Source organism: Ips typographus, linkage group LG7 (assembly GCF_016097725.1).
Source record: "Ips typographus isolate SLU linkage group LG7, UJ_Ityp_2.0, whole genome shotgun sequence".
In the NCBI taxonomy this organism is placed as follows: Eukaryota; Metazoa; Arthropoda; class Insecta; order Coleoptera; family Curculionidae; genus Ips; species Ips typographus.
In genome coordinates, this window is record NC_138428.1 from 6,047,079 (window position 1) to 6,065,937 (window position 18,859).

At 39.6% G+C, this 18,859-nt stretch overlaps 5 protein-coding genes and 1 long non-coding RNA gene across 7 annotated transcripts; 2 read left to right on the forward strand and 4 right to left on the reverse strand.

Annotated features, from left to right (window-relative positions):
* Window positions 1–256: 256 nt before the first annotated feature.
* Window positions 257–1,389, forward strand: ND-30 (NADH:ubiquinone oxidoreductase core subunit S3). Its single transcript, XM_081983997.1, has 5 exons — window positions 257–408; window positions 461–523; window positions 576–823; window positions 872–1,117; window positions 1,171–1,389. The coding sequence occupies exons 1-5, from the start codon at window positions 342–344 to the stop codon at window positions 1,327–1,329; spliced, it is 783 nt and encodes a 260-aa protein (XP_081840123.1). The 5' UTR covers window positions 257–341; the 3' UTR covers window positions 1,330–1,389.
* Window positions 1,390–1,460: 71 nt separating this feature from the next.
* Window positions 1,461–6,816, reverse strand: RhoGAP92B (Rho GTPase activating protein at 92B). Of its 2 annotated transcripts, none has more exons than XM_081983963.1 (7): window positions 6,271–6,816; window positions 6,033–6,171; window positions 5,512–5,608; window positions 5,060–5,452; window positions 3,410–4,649; window positions 2,288–2,391; window positions 1,461–2,191 (listed from the first exon to the last, which is right to left on the reverse strand). In XM_081983963.1, the coding sequence occupies exons 1-7, from the start codon at window positions 6,324–6,326 to the stop codon at window positions 1,794–1,796; spliced, it is 2,427 nt and encodes an 808-aa protein (XP_081840089.1). In that variant the 5' UTR covers window positions 6,327–6,816; the 3' UTR covers window positions 1,461–1,793. The 2 variants fall into 2 exon arrangements, with proteins under 2 accessions (XP_081840089.1, XP_081840088.1); XM_081983962.1 differs by having other exon boundaries at window positions 2,288–2,448.
* Window positions 5,695–6,022, reverse strand: LOC145731993 (uncharacterized). Its single transcript, XR_014178920.1, has 2 exons — window positions 5,880–6,022; window positions 5,695–5,848 (listed from the first exon to the last, which is right to left on the reverse strand). It is a non-coding gene; the product is annotated as an uncharacterized LOC145731993 (long non-coding RNA).
* A 616-nt stretch (window positions 6,817–7,432) lies between the features above and the next one.
* On the reverse strand, window positions 7,433–9,493 carry beta-PheRS (phenylalanine--tRNA ligase beta subunit). Its single transcript, XM_081983965.1, has 2 exons — window positions 9,339–9,493; window positions 7,433–9,272 (listed from the first exon to the last, which is right to left on the reverse strand). The coding sequence occupies exon 2, from the start codon at window positions 9,235–9,237 to the stop codon at window positions 7,465–7,467; it is 1,773 nt and encodes a 590-aa protein (XP_081840091.1). The 5' UTR covers window positions 9,238–9,272; window positions 9,339–9,493; the 3' UTR covers window positions 7,433–7,464.
* Window positions 9,494–9,719: 226 nt separating this feature from the next.
* On the forward strand, window positions 9,720–12,261 carry angel (protein). Its single transcript, XM_081983968.1, has 8 exons — window positions 9,720–9,983; window positions 10,156–10,292; window positions 10,344–10,463; window positions 10,513–10,848; window positions 11,042–11,256; window positions 11,308–11,577; window positions 11,629–11,874; window positions 11,923–12,261. The coding sequence occupies exons 1-8, from the start codon at window positions 9,948–9,950 to the stop codon at window positions 12,129–12,131; spliced, it is 1,569 nt and encodes a 522-aa protein (XP_081840094.1). The 5' UTR covers window positions 9,720–9,947; the 3' UTR covers window positions 12,132–12,261.
* A 5-nt stretch (window positions 12,262–12,266) lies between these two features.
* LOC145731973 (putative fatty acyl-CoA reductase CG5065) lies at window positions 12,267–16,310 on the reverse strand. The gene is made up of 8 exons (XM_081983977.1): window positions 16,168–16,310; window positions 13,992–14,186; window positions 13,632–13,940; window positions 13,381–13,576; window positions 12,893–13,328; window positions 12,731–12,839; window positions 12,528–12,676; window positions 12,267–12,473 (listed from the first exon to the last, which is right to left on the reverse strand). Exons 1-8 carry the CDS (start codon window positions 16,171–16,173, stop codon window positions 12,347–12,349), a joined length of 1,527 nt encoding a protein of 508 aa, XP_081840103.1. The 5' UTR covers window positions 16,174–16,310; the 3' UTR covers window positions 12,267–12,346.
* Between the last annotated feature and the right edge of the window lie 2,549 nt (window positions 16,311–18,859).

Consider the following 18,859-nt stretch of genomic DNA (forward strand, 5'->3'; position numbering starts at 1 on the left):
TGACCATTGTCCCGTTACTTTGTACGATTGTATTGTAACTAGGAATCTAAACCACAAAATGACTCCCTAATTAAGAGGAAAATGATAATTTTTATGTAGAAATAAGAATAAAACACAAAAATGTAGGTAACTCGGGCCAAACTATATACTTTGCAATACGGCAACAACGCTATTTTTCCTCTCTCTCACTCTCTAAATTTCTTAAACCTTCTAGAAAAGGACACAAAAATGTACGTGCTACACTTGTCATTCTTAGACAATTCTAACCTTAAATTAAAACTGTCAGCTCTTGTTAGGTAATAACATAACATAGCCAGAAAGAGCCCCAAAAACTCGCTAGGATGGCTTCTATACTGCGACAACTAACTAGGGTGATCCGTCCCACACAAGCTGTAACAAAAAACTTAGGTTAACTCTCTTTGTATTTATTTTCGAACCGTAACCACCTATTTAATTGCAGTTTCAGGGACCAGGGTACGTTTGCAGAGCACTGAGGCTGTAGCCCCTCAAGAAGAAACCAGACGTAAGTGTTGCCTTTAAAATTGCTCCTAGACTAGTTCAGCCTCCATTTGTAGCTACCGTGCGTAAGTCCGACCCGTTGCAACGGGTACAACTGAAGGATTTTGGCAAGTATGTGGCCGAGTGTTTGCCCAAATTTGTGGAAAAAGTGCAAGTGAACGGATGCGATGAACTGGAAATTCTAATATCCCCCGAAGGAATTATACCGGTGCTGCAGTTTTTAAAGGATCACCACAACTGTCAGTTCAGCAACCTTGCTGATATTGCTGGAATGGATGTGCCAAGTCGGCCTTACAGATTTGAGGTGAGTTGGTTTTAAGAAGTTAACAAGTTTCCAAGTGTAATGTTTTAGCTAATTTACAACATTTTGTCACTGCGATTCAACTCAAGAATCCGCGTTAAAACTTACACTGATGAGCTCACTCCTGTTGATTCGTGTAATGAGGTTTATGAAGCAGCCAACTGGTATGAGAGGGAAATTTGGGACATGTATGGAGTGTTCTTTGCCAACCATCCAGATTTGAGGCGTATTTTAACTGATTACGGTTTTGAAGGACATCCATTCAGGAAGGACTTCCCTCTGAGTGGCTATGTTGAGGTAGGAAGTACTTTGTGAAATTAAGGGTAGTTTTACAGTTTAGGGTTGCTTAGGTGAGGTATGATGATGAGAAGAAGAGAGTAGTGGTAGAGCCTCTTGAGTTGGCGCAGGAGTTTAGAAAGTTTGAGTTGTCTGCTCCTTGGGAACAATTCCCCAAGTTTAGAAAGGGAATTACTGGAGTGGAGGAGGTCCACACCCAGAAGAAAGAGTGAAAGTTTTGTTTTTAAATGTGTACATATTATAAAGTGAATAATAAAGCCAATACGGAAAAACTAGAGTAAATGATTCTTACTCCTCATTACTGCCCCTAGTGCCTTAGGTTGAAAGAAAAAGTTAAGTGAAGTAGTATACAAACAATTTTATTGCGGTTTCACTGGCTTAAAGGCATTTTAGAGAAAAATAAAGCAAAAACTGACAGTTTCCAAGTAAAAAAGCCCATTGTGGTTTGTCTATATTTAACGTACCAAGGCGCGACTATCTGACTAAATCACCTTAAAAACAAATACGACAATCTCTTTAAAAAGAAGATCCTGTCAAAATGCAATGTTTTTGTGCGTGCAGAAAAGTTGACACACGGTTTCAACACATTCATCACATAAAAACAAACATAATATATAATATAAACAAAAAAATGACTCTCACTAAGTTTAGGATCACAAAGAAGGGGCTGCCAGACTCAAAAGTCCGTGCTCTCGGTTTTAGGTCGCGTGGGTGGGGTGGCGATAGGAGGCGGGGGCGGCGGCTCCGTTGGCTTGCTCAAACTCCTCGGCGATGGCGGTGTCCGATGCTGAAGGTCCATAATGTTACCATCCGAACGCGCTCTCGAATGGGTCAAATTGACTCTGCGCATACTGCTACGTCGATTCTCGTTCAGTTCGTTCAACTGTTCCGAACTGCTCGAGGTCTCCTTTGGATCATTCTCAGAATTCAATTTCTCATTCGATTTGTTCAAATTCAACGTTTTCGGTGGTAACACGGGTTTGTTCTCGATAGACGTGGGTCTGGACCGTGGCTCCTTGTTGGAGTTGACGTCACTGAACTTGTTCTCCAAAGTGCCATGGGTTGGTGGGTGACCTGGAAAATCAACCGTCAGCTTCATTTCGTTTCTTCCGGACTCAAGGAAGGATGATGGAAGGAGCAGAAAACAGCCACCAAAACACGCAGACTCACCCAAAAACCTTTCCTTCTCGGGCATCATCACGTCGTGGCCCAGTTGGATTTTCTCGTTACGGTTCTGGATGTTGACGATGCTGGGATGTTGTTTATTGGCCACGCTGAGTAAAGAACATAGAGTCTTTTCAGGTAAGCTCGAATCTACATCCACAGAGGATCTATAATATATTAGTCGGTGTGTTAAACGACGTTCCACAGATACAGAAAGGAGGGAGGAGCCGTTAGTTTGGTTAGTACTCTAAGCAATGGAATGGAGCAGTAGGGCCGTGAGCTCTACTAAAAGGGCAGTGGCTATACGCCCAGGATGCACGTCCAATCAATTCGTTGTTAAGATAAAAGAATAATTTGTTGGCAGCTTCTTTGATTGCACTCGCCAACTTCAACTTAAGTAAAAGTTGGAGTTCAAAACCCCGCCTACACATTGGTGTATCAAACTCCTAAATATGAATGATGAAATTTCTCCTTGTGTTATTACTATTATAATAAACTCGATTTCTATTTGGATTGCCATCTCTGTGTGGAAAATTTGTTGTATTTCCTAGTCCTGACTATTTGATTCTCATTATTTAACGCATCGGACACGGAAAGCAGTGCCGTATTACGTGTCATCTGATTCACAAGAGTTCTCTCTTTAATGTCACTCAGCTTTAACACTATCTTTTTAAGTCATTAAAATTTTGATTACCTGAACTCAGCAAGTAATACATTTCACAGTAGGATGGATGTAAACCATTTTCAAAATGGTCCCTAAAAGTGTCAAAAGACATGGTCGGGTCAATTTCTGTTGCTAACGCAAGTAAATCGAAATAATATTTTTTAACATCCTCATTGTCTTGATGTTTTCGTGTATTTAATCGAAACTTTTTTAGTGGTAAATTTTCTTAGTGGCTGTTCGTTCACCAGAAAATTCTTTTAAAAAGTCTGTTTTTATATTTGCCGGTTCATTTTCATTCACCAAGACTAGAAGTTTGTAACTCTCTAGTATACGGAAAATCAAATTAGCTATTTTTTATTGCACTTTATAGATCTTTTGTATACCTCTTTACTACATATTTAAGTCAAATTCTAACTCAATCAACATGACACACCACAACTATGTAAAACTGAAACTAAACTCACCTTTTTAAAGGCGCTAAGCTAGCAGGCCTCGCAGGTATTTCAGGTTTGACCATCTCCGGCCTTCTTAATTGCACCTCCCCCAAGTCCAAGCTAGGGGACTTCTCGCCGCCTCTATTTCTGGTCTTGAGGGTGTCGTCTTGCAGCAACGACTGTCTGGGAGCGGCAACAGGCTTGGCACTTGTTTCTGGTCCCACGTGATGCACTGCCGTCGTTTTGTACTCGACAGGCTGAGGCGGTTTGGCCGTAACCACTTTGGGCTCCGTCCCCACCGATTGTACGTCATCTTTCGATTGGCTTCGTCTCCGCGTTAAACTCATATCGTCTTCGGTGCCCACGCCCACCGTATTTTTCGATTTTTGGGGAGTTTCTTTGCTTTTGGGTGGGCGGGTTAAGGTGACACTGCCCGACGGGTAACTTCCGGTTGATTGGGAGGGTTCCTGGTAGTGATTGGCGCTGATTGGCGGTACAGGCGGAGCGGCGGGTTTTTTTTTCCGTAAGTATTGCCTGGGACTGTCTGATAAACTTTCCATGCTGGTGGCGTCCACCTGTTCGATGCCGGCTGACCTGGTGGATCCGTTTCTACTGTACACCTCGTCCTCGTAGAGGTTAGAAATGGACAGTTGGCACAAGTTCCCCACGTCCTCGGGGAAAAACGTGTGTGACTCCCTGATAAACAGGTCCACCAGCATGTTAAGGGTGCCACAATCGCTCATAAGGAGATTTCCGTCGTCGTTTCGGTTCCACAACAAGTTAGGAGCCATTACGATGGCAATATTTGAGGAGCTCATTTTGTTTTTAGCGTGTTCGGCCAGACGACTCAGAAACTGAATTAAATAAGCCAAATTGTTGCGGTTCTCTTGGGGCAGTTTGTGCAGCAGGTGTTTGACCACGTCCACTTGATGCTGTTCCGGAAACTGCATGGATTGCATCCATTCTTTATGCAAATGATAGGTGAGTAACGGTTCGGGCAGTTCGCGTAGGTACAGTTTGAGGGTGCTGGCCAACACGTGCACGTCTCGGTACTCGGGGATTAAACAGCTGAAACAGCCGCTGTCTATGGACGCTTTAAAGCGTTTCACTTTGGACAGACTTCCCGCTACCCGAAACAAGCCTTCCTCTTCGATTCCCTGTTCCGCCAATGCCGTAACACAAATTTCTAGCGGGTAAGCTATTTTCTTTCCTGTTACACGCAAGTGTTCTTGCAGTGGAATACCGAACACTTTTTTTACCCTGCTGTTACCTGTCAACATTTATTTTTATAAATATTTGAAGGACACAGCATTTGCGTAAATCTCAGTGGGTAGTAGTTTGTGATTGGTCAAATCACAAACTACCAACAGGGCTGCAATTTACGCACAATTTACTGCATGTGTTATGATAACTAACAAAAATTCAAATTCAAGTTCTGTAAAAATCACTTTTCTCTTGAAATAATTTCTAAATTCTTCCACCTTGTTGTAGAAGGAAAAATAAAAAACAAAAACAATATTTTGGTAAACTGCAGGCAAATAAGTATCATTTATTCTTATTCAACAATATTCCGGAACCATTTGGCAACACAGCCAAACATTATCTGTCCTTATTGAAAGCATTAGATTAAAAGATGGTCTCTGTCTATATCAAGGGCACCAATTCTAAGAAAAAACTTACCGATTGTCTGTTCCAGTTGTGGTATAACATTTTCAAGTGTTTTCAGTGCACTTTCGTGATAACCCCGCTGCAATTTGAGCAATTGTAAAATACAGGAAGCCAGCTCATTCTCCTTGGCCAACAACGAAAACATCTCGAACGCAAGAGCATCCCTGCACTGTTCCACTTTACTGTCCGCCTCCTCCATGTCCCCCTTGATCGTCTCCTTTTTAGTCGAGTTGTAGCGATTACTGGCCGAATCCTTGTCCAGGATGTACTTTTTTAGGTTATGTTTCTGTTTGGTGATGTTGGGCAGTTCATTATCGATCGCTCTTTGCAGTGGCGCGTAGACCAGTTCCTCCACTTTGCCTTCGTGATCCGCTAATTCTTTTGCCAGCTCTTTTTCTGCCGGTCCTGTACCCCAAAAACAAAACTGCCAATGGAAACTAAAGTTCAAAGAGTGAGAGGCTTACCAGAGACTTTCAGAATGTAGTGGAAAAGGGCGTCCTCCTTTTCATCTCTTGACTCCTCTAGAAAGGTGATGCCAAGTTGGTGTTCCAAGCATTTTTTCTGTTTTACCACAATCTTGTTGTATTATTTGTGTTTTTTAATAAAATTCAGAATAAAGAATATAGGTACTTTGACATAAATTAGTCTCACAACAACACTTTCTTTATTGACTATTTAAATAGTTGCATTTTGTAAAGTTAACAAGTTGTTTAGGCGGCATTTGTTTTCAAGCTCTATGGAAGGAGCAGAGCTTTTTTGATGTCACAATGACGTAATTTGGGAAAACCATTAGTTGACCAACTGTCAAATTTCTTCATTGTGACGTAAAAACCACTCTGCTGGCTCCATCTTTACACAGTGGGTAGCAAAGTAGACTGGTTTGTGATTGGTCAAAAAAAGCAGCAGACCAATCACAAACTAGTACAAAAAATGCTGACATTTAGGCAAACATAACTAAAATAAAGTTTTCTGTCAGTCTGCTTACCAATCTTTTCTCGGGATCTACAATAGGACCATTAGGGCACAGTTTCTTGTTAATGGCAGTCAAAGCGGACCGTAAAGCCTCCACTTTTGAGTCGGCGATCTGAAGCTCTTCATGGTTCAGAACCTCACTTTTCTCAGCACTGAAATTTTACACCAAAACTGCACTCTTATCTTGACTGAGTAGTAATCATTTGTTGGTTTTAGGATAAGGATTTTGAATGATTTTTGGTAGGACTTACTTCACAAAAGCCTGGTCGGCCAATTGTTTCAACCGAAAAAATTGCTTCTTCATCATCTGGCTGGCATAGTACCCCTTAATACAGTTAATATATCCAGCTGGCTCAGTTTGTACCCACTTAAAAAAAGTATGAGATCATTTAGTTTAAGTTGTAGATAACTGCCTTTAAACCATGGGGGACTCTAGACTGTAAACACTGAGGGACTGGCAAAAGGCAAATTAGGACGTTGAACGACTATAAACAGAGTACACAAATAGAGTATTAATCATCGAATAAATAAAAATCGCGCACAAGGGAATCACTTTCTATAAATTGATGCAATAATCTTATAATAGGGAGGGCGGGAGTGTTGGTCCCAGTTTGTAAAGCTTTTGCACTTGAACCTTTCACGTATTATCGCCTATTCGATTTCTTATCTCTCCTAACTTATCTTTGGGATTTTTTCCGGTGCCCTCGAAGGTCTCTGGCTACTTTTTAGTTATTTTTTCTCCAAAAACTTTTGATAAAAATAGACTGTAGGTAGGCTACACTTGTGACGTTTGTTGTTGCCGGACAGTGACAAACTGACAAATGACAATTTTGAATATGCAATTTGCAGTATCACGTGACGATTCATGGTTTATACATTAAAGTGTGCACGTGATAAGTGTCAAATATTGCTGTTTTAATTTAATTCGTTGTTTGTCGTTAGTGTCATTTGTTATCAAAAAGACGCTATTATATTTCTGCGGGCTGTTTCAAAAAATTTTGTGTTTTTTTGTCAAATGTGATGAAATGTGCCTTTTGTCAATCGGTTGGCTTGTTTTCGGGGTCGAAGGAGAACAAATTTCTGTATTGGACCACTCAGAAGTGTCTCCACAGAAAAGGTAAGTTTTTTAAGCCTTTAGAAAGTTTCTGTAACCGTTTTGTACGACCTTTTAAAAGTGATACAAACAAGCTGTTTTCTAAAGTTTTTAAGTAGGAAATTGACAAAAAATAAGTCAAAATCAACGTAAAGTTGCGGTCATTTTGACGGTTTCATTTGCGTATTTTTTATAGAGGCGCCGAGTGCCCATTGTAGAAGCGTCACCACCTGACAACTGTCAACTTACACCCCCTCACTTTAAAAAAAAAAAAATGGTAATCAATCATATTCCCCCACCCATTAATAAAAAAACACTCACAATGTGCAATAGCGTATATTTCAAAGAAAAATTATACAAAAGGTTCAATACTGAACTCAACAACTGAACAAGGGTTGGTCAACTCAAACTTGTTGAGAACTTCAGGATGCACCACCCCGATTCTCCCTATAGCAGTACCGTTATAAATTATATCGGCGCATCGGCCTGGAAAGTAGGTTGGATGGTCCACAGCTCTCAAACAGTAGCCCAATTCGCCTCCACGCGTCCACGGCACCTCTAAAAGTTGCATGATCCGATCCAAAAGCCCGTGCACCACCTCGAAACCGGCCGTTTTGTTGCAGTTGACTGCGCAAACTCTCCTTTCATTACGCGCCCCCACTTCCGTGTCAGGGTCTTTTAACACCACATCAGATATCTCGAAAATCTTCAGGGGTAGAGGCATTTTCTTATTAGCTGCCAAGGTTTTCAAAATGCCTGGAATTAGAGTCGTGCGACACACTTGGAATTCTAGTGTTTTCGGATTGGAAATGTGCACTGCAGGGACTTGTTTGATGGTAGGGATTCTGAGTTTGGTGGACACGTCATCACGGGAGCATAGAGTGAAGGTTAGAGCTTCTGTAAAGCCTGCTTCAGCTATAGGATGTCTCAGCAAGTCTGACAACTTGTTGACTGGCAATTGCTGTCCAATTGTGTTGGTGTTTGGTAAAGTTCTTGTAATGTTGTTGTAGCCAAAGGCAATAGCAACGTCTTCATAAATGTCACATGGATGGATGACGTCATGTCTTGTGGGGGGTACTGTCACTTTAATTCCTTTTCCAGTCTCTACAGATTTCAGGCACATGCGACTCAGTAGTTCAGCAATGCGACTGGTCTGCTCATTGATACCTATCAATTTGTTGGCTTTGGATGCTGATATAGTTTCTTCCCTATAGCTGAGTTCAGGATACAAGTAGTTTTTACCATCAGGGTAAACTACCTCAACCAGCTCAGCAGTGTACTGATCAGCACAGTACTGACTGAACATGCACACCAAAGTGTCTAGTACAATTTTGGCTTTAGTCAAGTCAGTAGCAGTACACTCAATGAAAACATTTTTAGTGTTTAAAGTGATTTTTGAGTGGTTACCATTAATGATTGGTGGCAAAGACAAAACCACCCCTTTAGAATCAAAAATAACTGGATAGACAGGACTATCTTGAATGATAGGGAGGTATTGCTTCAACTGGGCGTGGTTGGAATACAAGGCCATCACCCCTTCTCCTGTATATTCTTTACTTTGATTCAAAGGGACAAACTTGATGTCCTGTGGTGGTTTGGCATCATACACAAAAGGGCCTTGCACTGTATCCAAATCATGGGTCCCTATAGCAACCAGGGAACGTTTTCTGCAAATATTCTGATGCAACTTGTCTTGCAAATCAATAAAACTGGTGTAAGAGTCCTGGGTGAACACCAACCCTCTTAGAATGGCAGCCACTACGTATGGTCGAATTTTAGCAGTGTCGGGCTTGACAACCAACCTTTGCAAGTTCGGGGGCTTCACCGTTTTGAACTGAGGCGGTGCTATGGTGCCTTGAAACACTCGCAGCCCTAAAACTAAACCTTCCAAGCACAACAGATCGTAACGATTCGCCGGAATATCGATTTTATAAATCACATCCTCGGACGCATCCTGAGACAGCTGGGAATCGGTCCCCTGCTCTTTGGTGATCATCTGTTTCTCGGTGGTCACTTCGTCCAGTTCCAGACCGAATTCGAAGCACACCTTCTGGAATTCATCGTCGGTGTAGGTTTTCCCCAAAGCCTTGAAAAGCAGATCGCGTTTCACCCCTATTGTTGGCATCTTGACAGTGAACTATTACGAATGAGGACTACACCCTGATTATTTTATTTGATAAAAAAGTAAAAAAGTGTAATCTTTGGAAAGGTTTTTCATAACATAACCTCAATGTCCAAGCCAGCGTCTCGACGTCCGGCGTCTCTTTTTTTGTGTGGGGGCTTCAGTTTTTATTTGTTACGTAGGGGACAGATTTTTTTAACTGAAACAACTTGATAACACTCTCAAAAATGGTTTTAGCGTAGAATTTTAAATGGTACAATGCAAATATAAATTTTTAAATATATTTGTTTGGGGGTTAGTAATAGCCGGATTATAGTTTTCTCCTTCTATTACACCATTTTGCATAGAACTAGAAAGAGAACAACATGTGACAACCTATTAGAGGGCACTCTGTAAATAACTTTTAACCAATAGGAGCGGTTCAAATTGAGATTCTCAACTGTCATTTAGCAGTCATTGCACCACCAGTCAAGTGTCAACAATCACCTCATGCCCAATTTTTTTAATAATGGCGATTTGGTATTGGTACTTGGTAGTAAAAGTAATTTGATATGATGCAACTTGTTGATTAGCTGTATATTGCCAAATAGATGGTTAAAAACAATGTCAAAGTGATCAGTTTTTCAATTTGAATCATTGGAGGCTTTTAAGTACTATCACCTTCCCTGAGACTTTACATAGGGTACAGTTCATCTTTTACTCCCTTTCTGGCGATGGTATGGACCATATCCTGGATCAACAGACTCCTGGTAGGAATCCCTGCTTAGCTGGTTGTTTGTGCACCCTTTAACCTTGCTTCTAACCATTTGTTTTGGTAGGTACCAGCTTGGTACACTGTAGTAAGCTTTGTGCTAACAAATCCTGCACAATATTTGTAAAGATTTAGCACACAATGTGAATTTAGACGTAGCAAAATTTCAGCTTAAAACTCGCAGCATAGAAAATCACCTTTGGCCAACTGTAGTTGGAGTGTGCCACAGTAATATGTTTCCCTTTGAAGGACCCCCACATGAATGGCATTTACGCAGGGCTAGGAGTGAGGAAAACATGTATTCCAGGTTAGTTGTGTCAGCAAGAGGTTAATGAGACTTAAAGGTGAAAATCCACAGTTGGTGGGGACCTCAAATGTATGCTCCAAACTTTCCACCACAAGCTTATCAGTACTGGGGACCAAACAGGGCACATTTCATGCCACCTCACCCACCAATGCCTCCACAAGTATACAACAGGCAGGTCATGTACAAAACTTCCAAAAACACCCATAACAAACAGTGTCAGGTATTACAGTGGAACTAACACCAAAAATTCCCCGTGCAGTACTAGAAAGGAAGCCACAGATTGTCTCAAAGTACTATCCAAACGCCAGTGGCAAGATGTTTGCACAGGAAAAGGTCACTCAAGTAAAAAAAGTGATTTCGAGTTTGTGCTGATGTCATACAATGTGTTGGCCCAGAAGCTGATCGAAGAGCATTTGTATTTGTACAAAAGGCACAACCATAAAACACTAAACTGGCAAATTAGATGGAGTAACTTGTTTAATGAAATTAAAACAATGAAGCCTGATGTGTTGTGTCTGCAGGAAGTGCAGGAGACACATTTAAATGATTACTACAGGTAATTGGAGCTGTGAACAAGGTTGAGGATTAAAAAAATATGTTTTTAAACTCTCTAAATCTAACTTAAAAATTGGAATCTAATAAGAGTTTTTCTATGCTATTGTTGTAGTTTAAGAGGGGTTTCAAAATTCTTAAATTTTTTGTGTGTCTTAATGACTTGATTTGAAACTGATTTTAACTTGTGTAATTAGCAAGTTGGAAAGTTTGGGTTATCGAAGCCTGTACAAAAGACGTACAGGTTTACGTTGCGACGGTTGTGCCATATACTACAAAAACAACAAGTTACGTCTAGTGGAGTATGATACTGTAGAGTTTTACCAGCCTGAAGTGGCAGTGTTGAACCGTGATAATATTGCCATAATAGCGAAATTTGCGCCGCGACATTGTCCCGACCGTAATTTTATAGGTTTGTACTTGAGGTTTGGTAAATGCAAATGTAGGGAAAGAAGAGTTTTAGTGGCAACAACGCATTTACTGTACAACCCTAAACGACAAGACGTGCGACTGGCGCAGACGCAGCTTTTGCTCACTGAAGTGGAACGGTTGAGTTACTATAAAAGCTCCAGTGGTACTGAAAAGTATTGGCCTATTATCATAACGGGGGATTTTAATTCAACCCCCGATTCACCGGTATACAAGCTCATTACTGAAGGGTATTTCAAATACGACCATTTGGCCGAAAGGAAATTGCATAGACCCGAATCACCTAAACAGGGCAAGGTTTTAGGTGCTTTTCTAAACAAGGCACAGACAGAGTGGTAAATTAGTTGGTTTTCAGTACCGAGTACTTTAGAGGTTACCGATCGCTGTCAACACGCTAGTTTAGTGGAAAAACGCCAAAATGAGGTTCTAACCCGCAACGATGAAATTGCACTCATCAAATTGCACCACAAAGACAAAACTATAGCAAAAATCACTACCGTTACACTGGCAAATCCCGACTTGGAGTTTTCTTCCGGGACTTTGAGTCATTTGTTTGCTTTAAAATCGGTCTACCAGCATGGTACCAAAGAGGATCCAGAAGGTAGTTTGTAACACTCGGGCACATTCCAGTATTAACTGTTTAATTCAGGTACCACCTTCCAAGATGAGTGGATCACAGTGGACTACATATTCTATAGCGGCAAAAAAAGGGGGGAACAAGTGGACGATCACAAGTTGGAACTGTTGTCTGTGTACAGGTTACCCTTGAGAAGTGAATTGGGGTGTTTGACTATCCCCAACGGTTTAATGGGGTCCGATCATTTGAGCCTTGTTGCCAAGTTTAATCTGAAGGTTTAGTACCTTAAAAAAAAGTTGCAAACTATTCAAAAGTGTCTCTGTGATATAATTGATGTGTTAATCTGTTTTAATGCTTGTAACCCTGTAAATAAGACAATAAAGTTTGGACTACTTACTGAAATAACTGAAACTACATTTTGTATTAAAAAAATGTATATATATAATAACTGATTAACGAAAAACTCCCTTTAATTATAACATAAAGCCATTGTAGCTTATGGTCGTCCTAGAAAGCCCCAAAGCAGATCATAGACTATTCTGACTGGTGGAATCCATCTACTGAGCAAATAAAAGACGTAGTAGTACAGGCTGAACACGAACAATTTGTGCACCACATACAGTCTGCAACATTGTTTTTATTATAGGGGGTTACAAGACAAATTGGAGCATTCTCACATTTTTTGCTGAACTCTGCAACGTGGTAGGGACGTTAGCGGTTCCTTCATGCAGTACTGTCGCGCTCCCAGCACCGAATTTTCTAGGTAAGTTTCGATGGGGAGGGCGTTGAAGTCGATGGGAAACGTTTTTCGGTCTCCTTCACTCATCTTCGTTTCAAGAGTGATGAAAAATTTGCGTTAGTAGTGGTTACAGTGACTTACCTCGTCCCATAATGCTAGAAACTTGTCACTAGCAAAATTCCACTGTCGCACTGTAAAAAATTGCAACAGCTCCAAACCCTGATGGATTTTGGTTTGGATTCGGATCATACTGTGGGAGAAAATGTTTGTAACTATTTTTCCCTGTCAGAGGTCCAAACTTACAATCTCTTCTGTCTGATCAACAACATTATGAAATCAATAAGCAACGCTGGTAACCAATGCATGAAAATGCAGCAAATCGCATGAATCAACTTGGACGAACGTATATCACCATCAGGATACCACACCTGCATCTCGAATGGGTTTGCGTGCACGATACTCCTCCCCCTTTCCAGGATTTCGCCCATTGTGATCGAGATGACGCCATCTTGAGTCAAATTGTAGACCGGTACTTCAGGTTTGGTGCCTTCGGTACCCAGTTTGTAGGCGATCACGATACTGGCGTTGATCGCGTAGTCAACTGGTATCACTTGAGCTTTGTTGGTACCGACACAGTGCATGGATCGTAACACTCCTTTACCAGCGGCCACCAGGAGTCCCATGGGACCGTTCAGGCTGTCTACCCATCCTGGTAGTGGTTCGAGCGCGGCAGGGCATACTATATGAATGAATTATATTAGAATTTTTTTTCTCTTAGTACTGGTACCCACCAACTGAAGGTCTGACAATAACCACCGGGATGTTACCATTCTCACTGGCCACCAAACTTTCCGCTAATCTTTTGCTGTAAGTGTACGTGTTAGGGTGGGGTTCGATGATTTTTTTGGTGGCAATTTCCAAGGCTTCTGGATTCATCCAACGTACCAGCTCGATCACTTCCCGGGGGTTATCTTTGCACTCGTACACCTTTAATAGGAGGTGGTTTAATTCAGTTTTTTTATAAAAACCCTTTGAAACCGACCCTCTCTTCAAACAGTTGAATATCAGCGGAGCAGTAGGCAGTACTAAAATGACAGAAAACCGCCAAATTTTTTATTTTCTTTGCCACGTCCAAAATGGTGGCCGTTCCTGCTGTGTTTTGTTCGATCGCGTCCCTAAGGTTGGCCTCCAGTTTAAGAGTGGCGGCCATGTGGAACACGACCGAAACGTTGTCGATCAGCAAACTCAAATCATTCGAACTGAGCCCTAAACCTTCGGTGTACAAATCGCCGCTCACTGGTACCACTTTCTTGAACGCGTTAGGGTCTTTTTGGCGCAGCCTTTCGAACATCTGTGGATATCTTTTTAAGTGAACGTTTTAAAGGGTTGATGAAGGACTTACAGGGAGTTTCCACATGTCTTCGATTCGCTGCTGAACGCTGCGCCCTCTTTTAGGGCGCAACAGTAGATAAACCGTTTTTATACCGTCGCAGGAGTAGAGGAGTTTCTCCAGCATCACTTTGCCCATGAAACCGCTGCCACCAGTGAGGAACACTCCTCGTCCTTTGTACCATTCTGCCACTTTTGACATGTTTTTCTACAATAACAACATATTTTTTAAAGTAAAGGTCTTACTCTGATTGGACTAAGCAAAATGTCATGCCTCTAACTTTCAAGGAGTCATTTTCTCTATTCGTATCTAATGCAAATCGTTTTGTAATTAACTGAAAGATTACTAAGAGAAAGGCCGGTCTAAACTTTGTAGTAATTATTATTCACTGAGAACGGTATGTTTTAATTGGGGTCCGTCGAAAAAATTCTTACGGTTACTTAACTTGGATATTTACGTAACTTTTCCATCTTTTTGCAGTCTTTCTGTAAACACTCAACCAGTTCACTCTCAATCGATGTAAACAAACAAATTAACCGTATTAAGGTGAACGTTCTTGATATGTACCATGACCTAACATCAGGTGAAATCTGGTAAAATGATGCAAAAGTCGATTCTTCAGTTTATGATGATCTGAGAGGAAAAGTACTGGGTGTAAAAACTGGGTCGCCGCGGAACCAAGTCATATGTAAGCGTTTAGGTACAATTTTTTCTATAGTATATTATTAGCAATAGGTTCCACGTTCTTAATGCTTGGAAAAGTATAAAATTAAAGTAATTTTATAAACATGATATTGTCTCAAAAACGGATTTAATAATAATTGATTTTTGTGTTGAGGTCATTCCGCAAGGCCGGATTGTCATTGTAATAATCGGTCCTCCTTGAAGATTTTAGAATCAATATCTCATCGAGAACGTTTATGATCATTTACTTAAAGCCTGAAGTACTAAAATTTGCACTTTTTCTACATAACTTTCATTTTACCACCTGTGGTAAATACTGAAGACATCCTGTACTAGGATAATAACCGGTTATTATCACAGTATCGTTGACATATCACCTGTGTAAAACAATGCGGTAATTTGCAGTTTTAGCGTTAACGAGGCTTTAAACGACCAACGATAACATTATATTGACATGTTGTTGACACTTCATGAAACGTTATTACACAGAGGAAACGAGGAAAAATTGTAAAAATACATTAGCAATTATTAGGTAATCGATTGATTTTAACGATCAAGTTTGCCTCGCTAATTATTGAGTAAAGTCCATTGAAAACGAGAGTGTTAAATGTTTGTTTATTTCATGCGTAAATGACGTGTGAATAAGAAAAAAGTGATGTTTCCTGAAATAGAGTATTAATGATGTAAGGAAGTTTTTGCAATTATTAGTTTTTTTTTTGATAATTGTTTGTTAATAGTAGAGCTTAATTACTTTTTTGTGACATTGACTGCAATGTGCAGTATTTGTGTAAATCACTGCACAAGGTGACTTTCATACTTTTTCTTGACCAATCACAAACTATACGAACAAAGTGCTATGATTTTTGCTGCACTTACCATAAAAAAGTAGTAGAAAGTAAAATGTTCTTAAATAATGCTAAAGTTGATATATCTGTCTTTTCTACGTTCTTTCATCTACACATTACAAGCTTAAACACCATTTTAAATTTTTATGATCTGTTCAAAACAAATTTGATTTTGTATTAAAAATAAGCCAAAAATTCAGTTTCTGTTTGAGCTAAAATGAAGACTGGAATTAAAATACACTGGCTGCCACAAATCCACTACAAATGTCAAGCTTTTGATAGGTTTGTGTGCATATAATGTCAAGACGATCAATTTGAACTCAACATGGCCGTCACTGAAACCAACTATAAGATGAGCTTGAAAGTTCAGGAAATTTTTGGTTTTCAAGTGGTACGAATCAAATCCAAATTAACGTTTTTGCATTAGGAACGGCGAAAGGCGCAAATGGTACGGTCACGCTAGATTTAACCAGAAATCCTACCACTTTTTCAGAAATTACATATTCGTATAAACAAGAACCCAAAAACAAACTTTACGTAATCGTATTTAGAAACGGACGTTTTCAGACCATTAAAAAATACTTGTAAACAGTGTGAAATTTAAAGCTTAAACTATTTATATAAAAATGATTAGGTACTGAAGACACCAAGTTACTTACGGACATTGTGGTTGTGGGTACCCAAAAAAAAAAACCTTTTCACTCTTATTAATGTCGCTCCACTGAAGTGGGTTCGCGCTGGTACCGCTACTTAGAGAAAACTGAAACTTCTGGTGTAGTACCGTCTAAATTCAACGCGTTATACGACTGCCCACCGCTTTTTTTTTGTACTCGTTAGGTTCTTAACTGTGGCACCGGTCAAATAATGTTTATAACTTGTTCTTAAGTGTATAGTGCAAATTTCTTGAGGTTTTTTTCAGCAATTAAATGTGTCATTAAATAGTTCATCATAAATCAATTATAGCCTGATGCGTCTATTAAAAATTGCTGTGGCAATTAACATGCTTATTAAGTAATTTTTTTCTAAAAATTATGCATAGTTACCATTATAGATTTTTTTTTTTATTTACAATTAAAAAGGGTTTTTTAGACTATACCATAGCTATTTATGATATGAGTGTTAAAAATGCGTTTTTAAAGCACGCATGTGAATGTAATGGTGACAGATGTACCCCATCTTCTTCTGCTATCTCAAGGTTACCTTGTTCATAGCAGCCCCTCAAGAATTTAGTTCCTTTAGGAATTTCAGAGAGATTTTGAGTGAGTCAGTTCGAGGTATTTCTTCCACAGCCAGCTGGGGTAATCCCAGTTTAATCTTCTGTACAGCATAACACTCCAGCAAGATGTGGTGGTGTGTTTCTGGTTCTTCTCCGCAAAACCTGCAGGTACTTTCCTCTTCTAGGTCTAGCTTCCTTAGGTGTTTTCTGAGTCGACAATAGAAACCCCGTTAATGCCTTGAGACTAATTTTGCTGAAGTTAATCAGTGTCTTCGATCTTGCTCGGTTAAAATTGCCGAGGAGAAACACTTTTAACACGAATACCATACAGTATTTTTTCTACAAACGCATTAAACATTTCTATGATTCTTTATATTTCAGAAATTCTTTTTCTGCAAACTGTAAAACCAGTTGTCAATAATTCCATAACAATTCATTGTTGCCCGCAAAAATAACTTTGTTTGAAGGCTATCATGTCTTGATATCAGCTTTGTCGCATAAATGAAGTACCATGGAACAGATTGATGAGGCTGGAAGAAAGGTCACATTGGGTATACCAACAATAGGACCAAAATAGCATTTAATTGTTTGTTTGTTAGCCTTAAAATGCTATTTTTAATACTTCAGTAGCGTGTTAAAAGTTGAATTTTTAATTTTAAATAATTAGGCTGACAATAAGCTTGAAATCAAATTAAAATCAAAAGTCAAAAGAAAAGAGAACAGCGAGAGGAGTATCAATACTAATAAGGAAAGACTGGAGGAATAAAATAAGTAACTGGGAAGCTGTTGATGAAAACATTCTAATACTTAACCTAAAACTACAGGGTCATAACATAACCATCATCGCAGCCTATTCACCATCAGATGATGAAAGAGCCGATATTAAGCAGGAATCTACGAAAAATTAGATAAAATACTTACAGACATCGGGCAAAATAGAGAAATTGTGATGCTGGGTGACTTCAATGGAAGAACGGGAAAACAACTTAACAATCAAACTGTGGGGCCTTATGGAGAGGAAACAATCAACGATAACGGCCAAAGACTCATTCACCTTTGCGAGACTCACAATCTAAGAATCAATAATGGTTTCTTTAAGCATAAAAATATCCATCGCTATACATGGATACAGAGTACTCGAATCCTTAAATCAATCATTGACTACATCATCAGCCAACAAAAAACAAATTTGCAAATTAACGATGTGAGAGTCCTAAGAGGAAGCACCTGCGGATCAGATCACTATTTAGTAAAAGCCAAGATAAGGCTACATTTTCGAAAAACTAGAAACCATCAAGAAGATCAAAGTAATAGTACGGCAACCATGGAGACAATTGACACACCAAAATACAACTTTGACAGTCTTAAGGATGAGAGCACAGTATTTCTTTATCAGAGACGACTCGACAGTAAACTCCTCAGTCCTGAAGAACACACGTTTGGCGAAGTCTATGAAAACATTATAACGTCTCTGACAGAAGCCACACGAGAGGCAATAGGAATAAAGAAGAACAGCATCAACAAGAAACATTGGTGGAATGGGGAGATAGACACAATGGTTCAAGAAAAAAAACAAAAATATCTGAAATGGCTAATTACAAAAAATGAAGAAGACCTTGAAGGGTACAAATATATTAAAAGGCAACTAAGAGTGCAAATTAACAGAGCAAAAAACGAGTCTTGGGATAGGAAGTGTGAAGAAATTAACAGCTATATAGGAGGAAGAAAATGTTCAGAAGTATGGAAATTTATATCAACTGTCAAGAACCCAGGAAAAGACGGGGCGAACATTCAAGTGATTAAACCCGAAGAATGGTTAAAACACTACAAAGACCTACTTCAGGAATCTAGACAAGAATATTTAACTGAGTCTCCAAGACACTTCAATGTACAAGGAGAGGAAGTTGAGGTATCTGAGGAAACAGTGAGAAAAGCTGTTATGAACCTTAAACCAGGTAAATCTAGCGGTCCAGAAGAAATCTATTCCGAAATGTTAAAATATGGAACTCGAAAGCTCTTTAGAAATTTAACAGTTATTATTAATAAATGCTTGAACGGACATTCCGTCCCTAAGGAATGGAAAATGGCTCTCATCTCCTCCATTCACAAAAAAGGAAATAAACTGGACTGCAATA